The sequence below is a fragment of the Dreissena polymorpha genome, chromosome 3 (genome assembly GCF_020536995.1).
Source record: "Dreissena polymorpha isolate Duluth1 chromosome 3, UMN_Dpol_1.0, whole genome shotgun sequence".
NCBI lineage: Eukaryota > Metazoa > Mollusca > Bivalvia > Myida > Dreissenidae > Dreissena > Dreissena polymorpha.
The window spans coordinates 23,466,205-23,485,051 of record NC_068357.1 but is presented as its reverse complement, the minus strand read 5'-3'; the positions used below and the strand labels follow the sequence as shown (position 1 = coordinate 23,485,051).

General features: G+C 34.2%; 1 protein-coding gene across 1 annotated transcript; it reads right to left on the bottom strand.

Annotated features, from left to right (window-relative positions):
- Nucleotides 1-15,436: 15,436 nt before the first annotated feature.
- Nucleotides 15,437-15,928, bottom strand: LOC127872085 (transmembrane protein 229B-like). The gene has a single exon (XM_052415415.1). It carries the CDS (start codon nucleotides 15,926-15,928, stop codon nucleotides 15,437-15,439), a length of 492 nt encoding a protein of 163 aa, XP_052271375.1.
- Nucleotides 15,929-18,847: the final 2,919 nt, after the last annotated feature.

The window sequence follows — 18,847 nt, the reverse complement described above, 5'->3', positions numbered from 1 at the left end:
CCATCATTGGACGGTGTTTCGCGTGAAAGAATTACGTCAATATATCCAAGGTCAAGGTCACACTGAGTTCAAAGGTCAAAAATGGCCGTAAATGAGCTTGTCCGGGCCATAACTATGTTGTCGATTGTGAGATTTAAAAATCATTTGGCACATTTGTTCACCATCATTGGACGGTGTGTCGCGCGAAAGAATTGCTTCAATATCTGCAACGTCAAGGTCACACTGTGAGTTCAAAGGTCAAAAATGGCAATAAATGATCTTGTCCCGGCCATAACTATGTCATTTATAGTGAGATTTTAAAATTACTTGGTACATTTGTTCACAATCATTGGATAATGTGTCATGCGAAAGAATTACGTCAATATCTCTAAGGTCAAGGTCATACTTGGTGTTCAAAAGTAAAAAATGGCCATAAATGAGCTTGTCCTGGCCATAACTATGTCATTCATTGTGAGATTTTAAAATGACTATGTACATTAATTTTGTTCACAGTCATTGGAAGGCGTGTCATGCGAAAGAATTCAAAAATTCAAAGGTCAAAATGGCCATAAATGATAATGGCATAATAATTCTTAAAAATCGCCATAAATTATCTTCTCTTGTTTTGTGAAGACAGCATGCAAAAAAGTCTGTGTCAATGCGGCACGTGGGGGTATAAGTCACGTCTGTGACAAAGCTCTAGTTTTTCAAAATGTATGGCTTATGTAAATATTTAAGAGCGAAACCGCGCATTTTGGCAAATCGCAGGTTACCTGCAAGTGTATTGGAGACTTTTCTTACGCAACACTTTTCAAACTTTAATATCTCTCTTGTAAGTACAGATTTTCATGCAAAATTGTAGATGTGATCATTTGACTAGATTCCATGCAAGCTAACAATAATATCATTCATATGTGACAATTGGACGCTTTATCACATGGTGTGGGTAGCATGCAATTTGCCAAATTGCACGGTTGCACTTCTGAATATTCAAATTTATGAGCCATACAGTTTTTAAAATAAATATTTTGTTTTACTGGTGTAAAAACCCACTTACAATTTTGAAATTGAAATAAAGTTATAATAATATTGCGTTACACCATTTTCACTTGCAAAAAGATGAAACTATACAAACCCGACGAGCTAAAGCATCAAATCGTCACGGATGAATGATTTTATTGTCAGCTTGCTCAGAATGTAGTCGAATGATCACACTTACATTTTTATATCAAAATCTTAACTCATTACAGAGATATTCAAGTTTGAAAGTGTTGCGTTAGAAAAGTCTCCAAGTGTAGGTTAGATGACCAGCATTACCTATGTTTTGGACAAATATTGAAATCTCTTTCAAATAAAAATATTTATTTAACTTTAATTGTAGAGGCTGGTATGACAAAGCATTTTAAAGTACATTCACTTAATTAGTGCTTAATTGGTCCTCCTTTCAAAGAAAAGAAGCAGGATAATATGAGTTGCGTTCTGAGAAAACTGGGCATAATGCATGTGCGTAAAGTGTCGTCCCAGATTAGCCTGTGCAGTCTGCACAGGCTAAGTAGGGACGACACTTTCCACCTTAATTGGATTTTTGCTAAGAAGAGACTTCATTTAAACAAAAAAGGTCATAAAAGCGGAAAGTGTCGTCCCTGATTAGCCTGTGCGGACTGCACAGGCTAATCTGGGACGACACTTTACCCACATGCATAACGCCCAGTTTTCTCAGAACACGGCTCATATTGATTTAGCCCAGTCCATGGACAACCATGTATTATTTTTCTGCCTGAAGATCTATAAGTTTCTATGACCAATGATAATCTGCAGTATGCTTATTTCAGCAGGAAAGCATGCATATGTGATGCACTAATTAATTTCATGGCAGCATATTTGAATGCACCTATTGGAAATCCTAGCTTATGGCTTCACGAAACATAATAACTTTATTGCATTCATAATATGTTTCATGAGTATCTAATAATATCTTTTCATTTAAAGGGACCTGTTCACAGTTTGGTAAATTGACAAAAATTAAATATATTGTTTCAGATTTGCATTTTTTGTTTTGTTTTGCGAGGAAACAATAATACTGACCAATGTTCATGCTCAAAAATACCAATTATTTGCATCTTTTTAAGATTTGAACACCTGCAAATTATAAAGGGTTACAAAGGCGAAACAATCAAATAATTTGGAGAGTTCTGTGTTATCATTTTTATTTTGTGAAACTGCCTGGATTGCTTATAAAAAAATCATAAAATACACTATAAACTATAACAGCATGGATGACAGAGGTTTAAGAACTGTTTTTACACCCAGGTTCAGTGGTTCAAGCCTAGGTGTGGATAACTTTCTTTTTCTTTCATTTTATTATTGTTTTATACTGGAGATTTTTAGTTCCAGTGTTTACATTTATAAATTTCAAAAAATTAATGGCAAAGTTCAAAATATGCCAAACTCTGTGAACAGAACAACTCCCTTTACAGTCTAAAACAAAAACTGTGTTTGTGAAACACAATGCATCCTACTGCACTTTCAAGCAACACAGCAGCTATATTCCAACTGAAAAACTCAGGATAAAGTAATGGTTCTTGGACAGCATTTGGAAGGGTTTTGGAATATATTCTGAAAGTGTTATTCTATAGAAAATTCCCAAGTTCATTTCCCGTAACTTCACTTAAAATCAATGGACCGGAATGAACTCAGACTTCATCTGTTAGTCATGTAGGTAGACTCACACAACAAAACTCAGCTGAATATCTGAAAGCGTTAAGGGAAAACAGTCCAGAAAATGGAATGCCAGATGGATGGATAGTGCAACTGCTATATGCCACCCTATGGGAGGGGCATAATAACACATAAAACTTAACATTTCAAGTCCACAGAAGCTTAATTTTTCCTCCAATCTTGATGAAACTTGGCCGATTTTTAAATAATTTTTTACTGACATAAGCAACATCTGCATCTATATATAATCAAATGTTGAACATACTTTTCATGTTTCTTATTCTGGTTAAAGTCTAAGAAGGATTGGTGAATACAGGCCCACAACGAATCTTAGAAAAAAATATTGATAACTTAGGGTGGGAATGTTCATCGTCCCCTCTAATCAAATATTTTTGAAGCAATTAAACCACTTAAAGCCAACTTCATGACTTCAATTTTGATCAAACGTGGTGACTCAATCTTGAATTCCTTAAATTGAGGTAGAGTATACTAGCAGATGTTTGCATGTATTAAAGGGGCCTTTTCACAGATTTTGGCATGTATTGAAGTTTGTAATTAAATGCTTTATATTTATAAATGTTAACATTGGGTCTACAAATCTCCAGTAAAAAAAACAAGAATACAATTAAAGACTTTTAAAAAAAGTAACCCTCAACGGGGCTCTAACCACTTACAGCTTAGGCCATGGAGCAAAAGTCTACCACTCTATCCACTAGACCATCCGCTCCGATACCATGACAAATGTATTTTTAACTTTATATATGCAATCCTCGTAGTATTATAAAATACAACGACAACAACAGAATTCTCCAAATTATTAAATCACTTCGCGTTGTAACGCTTTATAATTGTCAGGTTTTTAAATCGTCAAATGATGCACATAATGGATATTTTAGAGCATAGTAAATTTTCAGTATTACTGTCTCCTCACAAATATCATAACTTTAAGCAAAATTTGCGAATCTGAAACAATTTCTTTAAATTTTGTCAATTTACCAAAGCGTGAAAAGGCCCCTTTAAGAGTATCTTAATCGGGAAAGTTAAATGGGAATACAAGCAATGTATCTCTGAGAGAATAAATCTGTTGCCGTGGGAAAATCAATACATGTCAAACTGAATGTATTCACGTTAATCTGGTCGACAATTACAGCTTTTATTGCTGGTTTCTATAGACTTTTGTTTCCTTATACTTCAACTGCTCAGTATTAACTGGGGAATATATATTCTATGATCCATGTCAGTTTCATTGATAGCAACAGATATACTATAAAAAACAAGTACATGTATTAGTTTCTAGCATGAAGTAAAGGAAGTATGCAGTTGCTGAATTCAATAAATACTTTCAGCACAGATATTGATATTTTCCCTCACAGTTTGAAATTGTTTTTCTTATTTATTAACTGTCTTTGAAATATAACAATAACTGAAGATTAATTACAAGTATGATTGTCAAGTGTGCTAGGAGGTAATCACTCATAATTGTATAATTGAAATACGACTCATTTCATGCAAAAAGTGGTCTTCAGCCATTTGCAGCCAGGATAGCTCCAGCCCATCCTGCAAAGACCGCGTAAACATGCACTAGTTTATTGTGGACAATGTAGCTCCAGCCCATCCTGCAAAGACCACGTAAACATGCACTAGTTTATTGTGGACAATGTAGCTCCAGCCCATCCTGCAAAGACCACGTAAACATGCACTAGTTTGTTGTGGACAATGTAGCTCCTGACCAGACATTGACAGACAGCGTGTTTGGCATGCTGGCCTTCAGCTACACAGGCAGCCATTGGCATCAGACCCATTGTCTTAGATGGGGCTGTAATAAAATCTTATTCCCTTGCACTAAGGATTTAACAGGGGTGTCAATTATCCCAAATTTGAAATCCGGAAAATAAAGCCGTAGGATAAAGGGAAGAGAGGGCACAACCCCCCCCCCCGAGTCCTAGCTTATTGTTCTTTTTTTAAAGTCTTTCTAGTTGCAATTTCTGGTGAGTACAATGCGAAATATTATAAACCAAACCATCTGTAACACCGCAGGTGTATTTGTCATTCTAAACAAATGATATTAAGAACTTCGAAATTAAATTAAAATCGACAAACCAGCATATCTGAAAACGACTGTCCGAAAACATGTCGCAAAACATCATTTGCAAATGAAATAAAATATGCATATCGTTTGACTGCAGAAAATTAAAACCAGTAACCAGTAACCTAGCAAATACGCAGTCAATACAGTACAGCTAACGTGGCACAAACATAATCCGCGGCTACGCCACGGCCAGATTATTAGTACGCGGCGGCCGAAACGTGTGTTCACGCGGCGTATCGCCGTGGAACTCGGCATCGATCCGCGCAACGACGCCGAGTCTGTGTTAACCTCGCGTACTTTCGCGGAGTGAATCCGCCGCATACGTACGCGGCGGATCGAGTGAAAAGATATCCACCTACATGTACATACATGTATGTGTAGCGTAGAATTAATTACGCGCAACTGTTAATGTTTCGTTCGATTATCATTATTAAATTTGTAATCCAAAACACACTTCCGAATTTTAATGCTAACGCGACCTTTGACAAATTCTAGCGTCAAATAAACAGTGCTAAAATATCCTTTGTTTCATAAAAAGCGCGAAAATTATGCAGACATGTAGAACGTCATTTGGAAAGTTTGGGTGTATTTTGTGTTGTATAAATACATGAACATCACGTTAGGCGTAAATCGCGTGTTCAGTGGAAAAAAAACGCCCTGATTAGACGTTATTTCATCATCTCTATAAATAGTAACAAATGCCAAAATGTATTTGATACTTAAGGAAATATCGAGAATGTTTGTGTATCGTAAATATTTACCAGCATTTGCTTTAAAACTGGAATATACGGGAGTATCGGGTAATTAGTAGCGATATTAACTGTATAATATGAACAAAATAAAACCTGTTTATATACGCATATTCAAACAATAGAAAATAAGCTGATAATTAACAAAACAACAAATACGTCGTCACCGTCTTGATTATTGATGTGGCTTCAAACTGCTAATTTTCTCAGCTTAGATTTAATAGCAAAATGAACATGCAATTAATTTATAAATCCACCATATGCTGGAGCCTTGACCACTTGTATGTGCGAAAACATAATTACGTGACCTTGTTTATGTGTGAAATACATACACTACGGACGGGAAACAAACTTAATTGGCCAGACACATTAACTATGCTTACATGTATATGCTAATACAATCCGCGCACAATAAATTTATTATGATTTTAATTATTATTATAATTGTTCTTTCAAAATTTGTTAACTACATGTTACTAATAATTTTAAAAAGATTTTTTATTTCATGATGCGCATCGACTCGGCATCATGTCGCGGATAGCGGCATGCCTCGGCGGACAGATGCGAAGTTTCGCGGCGAAATGCGACTTGCCGCCGCATACTGACGCGGCTTCAACGACTGACGCGGCATCGACTCGTTTTGCCTTGCCGCCGCGGATCGCGAAATACGTTTGTTCTGCTTTGGGTGTACTATATATGATTTGATTAACATATTGTTTTAAAATATGATATTGCAGTGCTTTACTTAGCCAGTTACTGCTCATGTCAGTGCCAACGCTTACCGAAATCAATAAATAAAATCTGTACCAAGCGCAAATGTCCGGAATGCCGACGATGCTATAACAATATTCGTTCTGAAATGATCCCGCACTAAAAGAATTTTGTCCCTACCCCCACCCGCCTTAAACAAACTCATCGGATTTACATTCACCTCAAAATCAACCCTGGACGGCTCAAATCCGGATTTCCGGAATAATCCGGAAAATTGACACCCCTGGGTTACTATACCTTATAAACCATGTGAACAATATTTGCAATGTATAACTTTATTCTAACACAGCAATCACAGACAAAATATCAAGAAAAAATCTATTAAACAACAATTAAATGGGCACCATTAACTATCCTGAAAGCAATTAATACAAGAGCTGTTTGTAAGAATAAAAGCTTTCTCACAATTTTATATGAAAATAAACAATAATAAGATAAAAATGGTTTCATAGTGAACAAAAAGGGTTAAAGACAATTTAACATAAATCAAGTGCTTAAATTCTGTATTTTCCTTAGTAATTTGGTCCATCATAAAAATTGGCCAAGACATTTCAACTTCAAAAATTGTAATGCCCAAGTTTGCCTGAGGATCAGATGAAAACAATCGGATTTGGTCAATGATTTTAAGCGACTTTTGGAGCTTTTAAATCAGCAAAAATCTTTATTGCACGAAGAAATTGAACAATAAACATGAACCTGATCAAAGTATAAGCAATGATTTCAAATAAATATCAAATCAACCAAATGTTTACAATTAGATGTAAAAGAAAATATTCAAGTTTTTGAGATCATTTCAGTAAAGATTGTTCCCCATTCTTGAAGCATAATTTATATGCTCACTCCTGGTGAAATGTTCACACATAAGTAGCTGGTCTACCAATTTTCACCATTTACCACTTAGATACGTATTTTAACGTATTTGCTGTCCTTTAAAAAGTTAAATTTAATTTTAGACCTTTCTTACTAAATTCAAGTTTGAAAGGCTTCATTTCCAGCCCTTAGATACTGATGAGCAGCAAACAGCATAAAACCTGAACAGACTGTGAGTTACTTGCAGGCTGTTCTGGTTTTATGCTGGTTGTTAAAGCCATTTTCAATCTTCAAATGGTTAAGAAGATACTGACAAAGATAGGAAAACAAAAGCTTGCCATGGCGTAATGAATATGGTGTACGCCTAGCAACCGGGAGGTCACTGGTTCAATCCCCAGTTTGAGCGTTCTTAAGATCTCCCTCAAAGACACCAAGTACTGGTTCTAGGCAGAGGAAACAGACTCTAGAGATTTCAAATAAGCCTAAGACTTTTTATGCAATCGAGCTAAAATAAATAGAATTACAACTAAAGGCTCAAACTCTTAGCCTTAGAGAATGACCTTAAGCAGGCATAAGTGACTGACTAAAGTCTTCTGCACTTTAACTCTGTAAGCTTAACATTGTAGCCAACTTTCATGAAGAATATTCAATGGTTATATGAGATATGGACCGGATACACAAATATTAAAACTTAAACGTGTGGCCTTGATGTTTAACCTTGACCATCAGCATGCATGACTGATTCATGCCTTCTTCACATCATCTCAATTAACTTAACATTGAAGCCAAATTTCAAGAAAATTCTTCAAAAGGTAAAGAAGGTATTGAGCAAACACAAAATGGAGGCTCCAACCTTTGGCCTTGAGCTGCCAAGGCTGAATCCTGCATTCTACACATCGTCTAAATGAAGTAAACATTGTAGCCAAGTTTCATGACTTCAAAGGGTATAGGAGATATGGAGCAAGCATGAACATGTTGACCCAAACCGTTGACCTTGACCAGGGATGACTGATTCATGCCTCCTGTACATCATCTCAATGCCTTTTACATTTGAGGCATGTTTCTTGACAATTTGTCAAAGGGATAGGAGATATGGAGTTGACACATACGTGCAAAAGACAGACTGACTGACCCAGTGACAGAAACACAAAGATCCTTCCTATAATTTTCCCTACCGCAAAATAATTTTATGGAATAACAAGGGCCACATTGGCCCTGAATCGCTCACCTGAACAAATTTAATAGCCTTAGGCCCAATGGTAATTGACAAGAAACAAATTTTCTTGAACAAATTTTTAGGGGAGCCTTTAAGGATCATCCTTGTAAAAAAAAATGAAAATCCGACGAGCCCTTTCTGACAAGAAGATTTTTTAAGGTATTGACCATATATGGGCATGGCGGCCAGCTTGGTTATGTGACCAAATTTTTTTTAACAATATTTTTTTTTCTTTAGGTAGGAATGCTCCACATGAAATTTGGTTGAAATTGGCTCAATGGTTTAGGAGAATATGATCTGCTCAGGTACGCTAAAAACTTAAACATTGAGATAAAAGGAATTTTTGCTTGTTTTGAAGAGATTCCTCCTTTTTCTCAAAATTGACAAGATATCATCGACTAAACAGGCAACCCATGTTTGCATAAGGATAAATCCTTTTACCAATCAACATATTTTGGACTGAACAATTTCTCAATTTCCCACGATGATTCAACCCTACCAGAGCAATTTCCTAAGCAATAATCACCTCCCATTTTAAAGAAAAACTACAGCATTAATTGATTTCTGGTAGTTAACCCTTTTCAAATTGAAAGAGGTTGCAGACAACAAATTAAGTTATTATGGAATAAGAATAAACAGATTTAATAGGGTAGGAAGCATTGTGATGAAAGGAGAAAATGCTAATCTCAGCATTTTCTTCTTTTATTTCAACAATTTCCACAGTCACAAACATTTGCAGAAAGAATTAACTGTTGTGGGTTAAGGGTTTATGAGGAGAATGCTATAGTTTGATTATGCAATAGTGTATGTATGGGGGGATATGCTTTTATTTTGGAAGAGTCTAAATTAATGTAAAAGGGCTTAAAGACATCATGAATTGAAACAACTTCTTCAATGATGTATAGTTATGCAATTGAAGTTGAAATCATTGAGATACAAGAAATCTTGGCTTGTTTTGAACAGATTTATTTTTTTTCTTAAAATTCTCAAAATATCATCTGCTAATGAGGCATCAAGTGTTTGCATTAGGAAAAGGCACAATGGTTTCTAGATGCATCTACATTAAAGTACAAAAAAATGAAAATGCATAGCCAACCCATAATGAGAAACCTATGGGTATGCCTTTTTATCATGCACTGATCTATTTACTAAAAACATTGGACATCTCACTTATTTATTTGAGTCAACCATGTCACATGAGTAAAGGGATTTGAAGAACTGACTGACCTGAATTGAATAATACATCAAAGAGGGGCATGTAAGAATCTTTGAAATCTGCTTGAGCTGTTTGATTATGCAATAAAGAATTTCTTGGAAAGTTGTTATTGAGTTCAACAGGTGCAGGTTATGCAATTGTACAGTTCTGAAAGGGTTGTTAGGGGTTTCCACTGAGTTGCAACTATTGGCTTATGTAAGTATTGCCTTTCAAATCCTCCTAAAGGCACATCTTTATCAGCAGGAGGTCTCCACTGAGATGCAGCTATTGTGTCAGAGAATCGTGTCAGAGAAACCTGGCCTGTAGCCAGCAAATCCTTTACTCTAATAGCACTATTAATTGGAAAAAAGAGTACACTATAATTATTTCTAAATCTGCCATCTCAAGGAGATAATTCTGGACTTAATGGTCCAATGTTGCTCATTTTCGACAGGGCTCGAGATTTCATTGATATGAAGACACTGTGCAAGTTTGGAAAGAATTGGATGAAAAATTTGGACTTTATTGCATAAACACCATTTTCTCAATTCAAGGGGAGGTAATTCTGTACTTCATGGACCAATAATGCTCATTTTTTGTAGGGTTCGTGTCCTCATTGATATAAAGACACTGTGCAAATTTGGAAAGGATCGGACAAAAAATGTGGAAGATTTTTGAAAGTTTTCACAAAATAGGCAAAAACGAATAAACATGCAAAGTTCAACGAGCTCCTGCGGCCATGTTTTTTGACGAATCAAATTTCTTTGAACAACTTTTTCAGGGGAGCCTTCAAAGGTCATCCCTGTGAAAATTTTTGAAAATCTGATGAGCGGTTTCTGACAAGAAGATTTTTTAAGGTTTTTACCATATATGGTCATGGCGGCCATCTTGGTTATGTGATCAAATTTTTTTTAACAATTCTTTTGTCCCATGACCTAGGGATGCTCCACATGAAATTTAGTTGAAATTGGCTCAATGGTTAAGTAGAAGAAGATTGGACAAAAAATGTGGAAGATTTTTGAAAGTTTTCACAAAATAGGCAAAAACGAATAAACATGCAAAGTTCAACGAGCTCCTGCGGCCATGTTTTTTGACGAATCAAATTTCTTTGAACAACTTTTTCAGGGGAGCCTTTAAAGGTCATCCCTGTGAAATTTTTTGAAAATCTGATGAGCGGTTTCCGACAAGAAGATTTTTTAAGGTTTTCACCATATATGGTCGTGGCGGCCATCTTGGTTATGTGATCAATTTTTTTTTAACAATTCTTTTGTCCCATGACCTAGGGATGCTCCACATGAAATTTAGTTGAAATTGGCTCAATGGTTTAGTAGAAGAAGATCGGACAAAAAATGTGGAAGATTTTTGAAAGTTTTCACAAAATAGGCAAAAACGAATAAACATGCAAAGTTCAACGAGCTCCTGCGGCCATGTTTTTTGACGAATCAAATTTCTTTGAACAACTTTTTCAGGGGAGCCTTCAAAGGTCATCCCTGTGAAAATTTTTGAAAATCTGATGAGCGGTTTCTGACAAGAAGATTTTTTAAGGTTTTTACCATATATGGTCATGGCGGCCATCTTGGTTATGTGATCAAATTTTTTTTAACAATTCTTTTGTCCCATGACCTAGGGATGCTCCACATGAAATTGGCTCAATGGTTTAGTAGAAGAAGATGTTTACAAATTGTTTACAGACAGACAGACAGACAGACAGACAGACGGACGGACGGACGCCGGACGGTGAGTGATCACAATAGCTCACCCCGAGCTATCGCTCAGGTGAGCTAATAAAAACATAAACGCAAATGATAGCACATTCTTTGATAAAAACTGGTTTGAAAAGAGCATAAAGTATGTCGATCAACTATTTGATTACCGAATAAACAATTATTATTCCTTTGATAATATATGCTACTTGTATGAAATCCCAGCAACAGACTTCCTTATGTATTACACGCTGATAAAAAGTATTCCATCACATATAAAATCTATTATAAACGCAGACAACACGCAAAACATTAGAACTCAATTTCTAGAAAAACTCACAACAAAATAAAAACCGAACAAACTATTATACAGAATACAAATAAACAACAAGATTAACGAACTACCCAAATTCCAAATAAAATGACAAAGTATATTCCAAGAGCATGAATTAAACTGGAAAGAAATATTTATTATGTCATACAAAACAACAATCGACATCACACTAAGAAACTTTCAGTTCAAATACCTACATCGAATTATCGCCACCAATAACAAGGGCTGTTTGTAAAACATGCATGCCCCCCTATATGGGCTATAAGTTGTAGTAGCAGCCATTGTGTGAATACGTTTTTTGTCACTGTGAATGGTGGTGGTGGTGGTAGCAGAAGAAATAGTAGTAGAAGTAGTAGTAGTAGGAGTAGTAGTAGTAGTAGTAGTAGTAGTAGTAGTAGTAGTAGTAGTAGTAGTAGTAGAAGTAGTAGTAGTAGTAGTAGTAGTAGTAGTAGTAGTAGTAGTAGTAGTAGAGTAGTAGTAGAAGTAGTAGTAGTAGTAGTAGTAGAAGTAGTTGTAGTAGTAGTAGGTAGTAGTAGTAGTAGTAGTAGTAGTAGTAGTAGTAGTAGTAGTAGTAGTAGTAGTAGTAGTAGTAGTAATAGAGTAGTAGTAGTAGTAGGTTGTGGTAGCAGAAGAAATAGTAGTAGTAGTAGTAGAAGTGGTAGTAGTAGTAGTAGTAGTAGTAGTAGTAGTAGTAGTAGTAGTAGTAGTAGTACTAGTAGTAGTAGTAGGTAGTAGAAGTAGTAGTAGTAGTAGTATTACTAGTAGTAGTAGTAGAGTAGTAGTAGAAGTAGTAGTAGTAGTAGTAGTAGTAGTAGTAGTAGTAGTAGTAGTAGTAGTAGTAGTAGAAGTAGTAAAAGTAGCAGTAGAAGTAGTAGTAGTAGTAGTAGTAGAAGAAGAAGTAGTAGTAGTAGCAGCAGCAGCAGCAGCAGCAGCAGTAGTAGTAGTAGTAGTAGTAGTAGTAGTAGTAGTAGAATGCATTACAAAATGCTGTTAGCCTTACATTTGGTAAAATTTAAATATATTACAAGGGAGGCAAATATGTAACAATAAATTTTAACTTATTGCATTTGTTTCCCCTGTAGTGTATTACCTCCCCTGTCCTGCTATATATTTATATTAATCAACAAAATTAAACATTAACACAATATTTAATATACAAAATATACAAAAAATCTCATATTCTGATAATATTTTTACTGATCCACTGTATTTTACTAAAAGGATGATGTTTCATTGGACTGATAATTATAGATTTAGGATTACAGACCAGTTGCTTCAGTAATATTGTTCACAGTGTGCCCTGTTAGCCGCGTATGCATAAGTTGAATTATCATTCAAAAACCATTTTACTATTTCGAGTCACCGTGACCTTGACCTTTGACATAGTGACCTCAAAATCAATAGGGGTCATCTGCGAGTCATGATCAATGTACCTAAGAAGTCGAAACTATAGAACATATATTTTGGGAGTGCAAATACATCCAACCTATCTGGAATCAGTTGACATCCTTTCTTTGCCAACAGCAACTAAACATTAAACTATCCCTCTTAAATGTTAGTTTTGGAATTAACTGATTAAAATCCATAGACGGTCATAATATTGTGAATTTTATTATCATATTGATGAAACTTTTTATCTTTAACATGAAATACAAGAAACAATTACCAAATTTTAATTGTTTTATACATAGCCTGAAATTATAAATCCAGATTGAGAAAGAAATAGCCCTCAGTAATGATACATTGCATATTTTTTAACAAAAATGGAATCGAATTAAATTTTCATAATGCTTGTCCACTTAAATATACTTCTATCTTAATGCTAGTTTATCATTTCATATATTCAATTTATTTTTTATTATTTTTATTTTTTTTAATCTTATAACATCATTGATTATTATATATATTAGAACACATCCCGTTCTCACTGATTGTAATATTACAAACCAAGGTCTAAAAAAACCATTATAAGGCATATTTCTGTATAATTTGTTAAAACAAACAACATTGATTGCAAATGAAAGACATGTATGTATACAATATATGCTTTAAAATGAAAAAAAAAAAAAAAAAAAAAAATCCCTACCGCTTTGCAGTGGGGGACTAACAAAGGCAGTGTTAAAGAAATATATGGTCCCTGTGTAATAAATTTTGTAGACATAATGTTGTCCAATAAGGCATACAATGTAAACAAATTAAAATATGTATGCTTAATATAAATGAACGTGAAAACCAATATTTATATATACATGTATATAGCTGAAATGAACACTGAGAAGAAATAGAAATGTGTATTCACATTACACATAAGATAAGTGTTAACAAAGGTAGAAACACCGCAATTATATAAATGTATTTATTCGTTGTTCATTAAAGTGACTTATGTAATAGAAATAAAAATTAACAAGAGCACCGCATAACGGGTGCCACGCTCGGCTATGGTTGCAGTTTTTAATAAATGAAAGCTTGTCAATTTTTTTTATATATTTTTTTTAAAGGTCACAGTGACCTTTACCTTTGACCTAGTGACCCAAAAATTGGTGTGGCGTGTAGAACCCATCAAGGTGCATCTACATATGAAGTTTCAAAGTTGAAGATTGAAGCAATTTGATTTTAGAGCCAATGTTCAATACCTTAATAAAATGTTAAAGTTTTAGCACGACGTGGACGTCGGACGAAGAGCTGGCTATGAAAATACCTTGGGTTTTCTTCGAAAACGCCAAGCTTAAAATCTGTACAACTTTTTAACAACCTAAGTCACATTCAGAACATAGAACAAAAAAAGATGTTATTGGAAAATATTGCACTTAACACTTATAGGTCCATTTAAAACTTGTATAGAAATGTATAAATCAATTTTATTCATGAAATTAGATAATCGCATTTCTGCTTCATAATCATTCAATAATTTTATACATTATATCACATTACACATGCATATTTATTTAAGACATATTAACTGTTCTGGAATGTCTTTCACAAAAATAGTTTGATAAAAAAAGATAAATGTTAACGGAGTCAGGACTCATTAACAAATGTTGATATTAAAATAGGTCCTTTTTAAAGGTAAATTTATCTTCAGAGTTTCGACTAGTGAAAAAATCTTTCAACCATCCAGACTACCATTAACATTGGCATGAATTTATAACAGCATATAAATAAGATACAATATTTTGAAAAAATACTACAACAATACGCATAACGAAGAATTGACTAATTTAAATATTTGTGATTTATGTCACAAGAGATCTATTATTTAAAACATTTTGATAGATCTTTTAGTGAACAGGTATATAATTTTAACGCAATGACTTCAATATTTGTTGTCAGGTGCAATTGATTTGCCTGTTTAATGAACTTTCTTGATGGTGAAATTCAAGGAATCCACCAAAAATAAATATACTGAAATTATGTTTTATTTTCAAATAAAAGATATACAACAAAAAATGTATAAACAAAATTGAGTTTCTAGATATCTCATCAATCTGATGTCCTTGGAGACACTTGATAATATGTCAATAAACAAATACATAAATAGATTAATCCATTACCAAGGCAACTCTTTAAAAATACACACACACCCATCAAAAACAGAACTGCACCTATATACTTACTTTTGACATGAATAACAGTATTTGATAAGAATAAAAAGATTTATAAAGAAAGCACAGTAAAAGCTACATAATTTGTTTGCAAATTACATCCTGAATTTTGTGAAAGAATAAATGACATGTTTAACACAGATGCATTTACAGAATCAAATTCACTAACACAAATATGGAATAACAATAAAGAAATAGGCAATAAAGCATTAACTAAGCCCTGTTTTCACAAAGCGCAGCTCAAATAAACCTAAGAAAATACTGTATGGCTTAATCCTGCTTCTTTAGGACATTGAAATCGTCATGAGTAGGTCCCCAGTACAGCTGGCGTGTGAGGGGTAGAACGATGAGATCTAACATGAGTCCAAGCAAGTACCACAGTGGGGCGTACTCTAACGTGATCAACCCCATGAAATCACCCTCATAGTGACTGTAGTCCCAGGGACAGAGATCAAACTGCTTGAGTACAAAACCAGAGCTGAACTCCCATATATATGTCCATGCTAGATAGACAAAGCCTCTTAAAATCAAAGGCATTCCACGACTTTTGCATGCTATGTAGATTTGCTCGCACACTAAGCCTGATATTCCGTATATAGGCATAATCCAGATGCTGGTGTTGCCCATGAGTTTCCAGTTTAAGTTAAAGACAAACTCCCAACCGGCTGTGAATATGATTTCTGTGGCATAGCCGTGCAGGGCATAAATATACCATCGCCAGAACACTGACAGGGGACCAATCAATAGACTGTTTTCTTCCATGATGAATCAGTGGGCTGAAATTAGACATTTATCTGCTTCATTAAATCTTTAAATAGTAATATATGAGTAAATTAATTGGATACCTTAGAAAAAAGGCAATGGTTTGTTTTTGTTTGATTCTTGAGCAAATTTGTTGTCAATATTTACCAGACTCTGCTTAAACAAATGAATTGATGGTCTTGATTATACCTGATTATTGGGTTATGGATAGAGAAAGGAAAAGTCTAAAGAATGAGGTAATAGATAGAGTTGACCTGATAAATGCAAAAAAAGACAAAGTAAGGAGGGGCATTCCTCCCTAACCCACCCCTAACAGCCCTGGGACGTCTGAGGAAGACACTGCACGGGTGTGCTATGCATGGTTAAGCACACTGTAAATAAACAATTTTGACATAGATTTAAAGGGAATCAAATAAATCTTTGAAGATAAATAATTTATTGTTGGCTTGTTTGCATTAATTTTAAAAGTCTGATACTTGTTTCCTTAACTGTGTATCAAGCGGTAACAAGAGGATATAGCACTATATCAATAAAGAAATGAAAAATGCATAATGTGCTACCTCATTTGCATATATTATGATATAATCATAATAAGGCCCGTGTAACTCTTGTCAAACTGTGCAAGAAGGAAATCACAGGTTGAATTCCTTCTCAATTAGAGATTTTTCAGTTTAGAACAGTCTGAGTGAGGAAACTTTTTCTTTGATTGATGTGAACCTTTCCATAACCTGTCTGAACAAGGAAAATTGGAACGCTAAAAATTGTGTACTGTCATGTTATGCACACTATGAAATAAATTAGTACTATTACAAGTTGCGATAAAACCAAGATGAAAATCATCAGATGGGCCAAGAAAGCTAACATTCTTTAACAATGGCCCTAAGATCTAGGTATAACTGCCTAATGTTGATTGATTTTTACTAACAAGTAGCTTTAAAGTGAAAAATCCTGAGCTCCTACGGGGGATTGAACCCGCGATCTCCAGAGTGGTAGTCGACTCAGACACTATAACCACGTCCCTAAAGAGCTAGCCCAACAGCAAGGCTTTTGGGAGTGACCTTGTTTCACTACACTCCTCCCCTCTTAATGTTTCAAGGCCCAGACACGCCTGCTACAGCATGTCTTGCATACACATTCCCACCCTGAAACCATTGGTATATGGACCATATGAACCATGGACCATACGACCCAAGTTTGCGGACTATACGGCCCATATTTGCGGACCATACGGACCATATGTCTTTACGCCATGTAGATTATTTTAATACACAAAATATTACACTGCTAAGTATGCTGTGATACTATACATCTTTTAAAACTAAAAAACGGGTAATGAAACGTTTGTGTTTATGATTATTTCAATTAAGCTATTCATGTTCTAGGATTTGTAACTCATTTAAATTGTATCATCAATTATTTATTTTAAAAATAGGCATAACGCAAACATGCATTTTCATAGACTAAATCTCTTGTTATCAAACTCGACAATAATACTTATAAAAAAATAATAGATGCAGCTTGGTGACGTTAACTAAAATTTCTTGCACCACTTCAGTGTTTTTTTAATGGCAATTTCGGGGCCGATATTCGGCCCCATTCCCCTCAAAAAAGAGTATATATTTTCCCCCCATTTTGTAAAAAAAATCCCCTCCAGATGTTAAATTTTTTTTTTTTTTTTTATTTTTTTAGAAAGAACTGTTTCATAATCATGATAAATATATCTCAAATTTATTTCATAAATAACTAACAAAGTATTTAACTATAATTTATATGATTTTTAATTATTATAAAGTGTTATATTAAATTAGATTAGATTTTCCCAAATCAGTGGACTTTTCACATGAGTTGCATTTTTCTCCCAGGAAAAGGTCTGATGTATCTATATTGTGTAAATATTTGTTGATAAAAACATTCCAATTTGGTCCATTTTATTGATAAAAAATGCTCAAATTTGCCATTTAATCAATTAAAAAAAAATCAATTAGACTCAAAATTGCTAAGAAAACTGAGACTGTGCATGAAGGTTGAACTGTTCGAAACTAATGTTGAAAACATCATTGATATATATTTCAGAAAAAGGACAGAGACATTCTGCTGTGAATATTATATTCATACATTATGTAACAAACATGTGTATTCATATAATAAATATCATTACATAAAAAAGAGTGAATTTTTAATTTTCCCCTTTTTCTAAGAAACGACGCATTTTTACCCTTTGGACGGGCCCCGCCACCATTCCCCTATAAGTGAAAAAAAACACGGCACTTAAATATTTTACAAAAAAAATGCACATGTGTTTCTGTCTTAAAAAATAAATGCACACAACACATGTACATGTTTTATCTATGCATCTTTATTTAACACATTTAGATACCTATTTATTACATGTTATTAAAATTTAGCAGTCAAACATATATTTTTAAATGTCAATACGGGTATAACATTTGCATTATTGACTCGTATATTTGCACCTCGAATACGCCTATTTTATGACACTTACTGATTGGTGTTATCTGTATCTGTCGTTGAGAATATACCATAATTGATTAACACCTCTGTAAATACCAATTAAAGGTAAAGTGCGACAATCGTTATTATTGAAGACAACATCTGCATATGTTTGCATCCCGAATGCGCCCATTTAAGACACATATTGATTGATGTTAATAATTTCACTAATTGACAATTGATGAGTCATTAAACGATAAAATAATAGAACTTTTTCCGTTTATGGCAATGTCATTTCTATATTTTATATTTTCTCAAAATCTTGAATGAACATGAATTACTTATTAAGACATGATCCGTATGGTCCGCCAATGTTCAAATTTAAACACGTATTTTGTCATTACGGATACTTTAATATATGAATTAATTTATTGATAAAATATTGAAAGAAGTGGAACACGAAATATA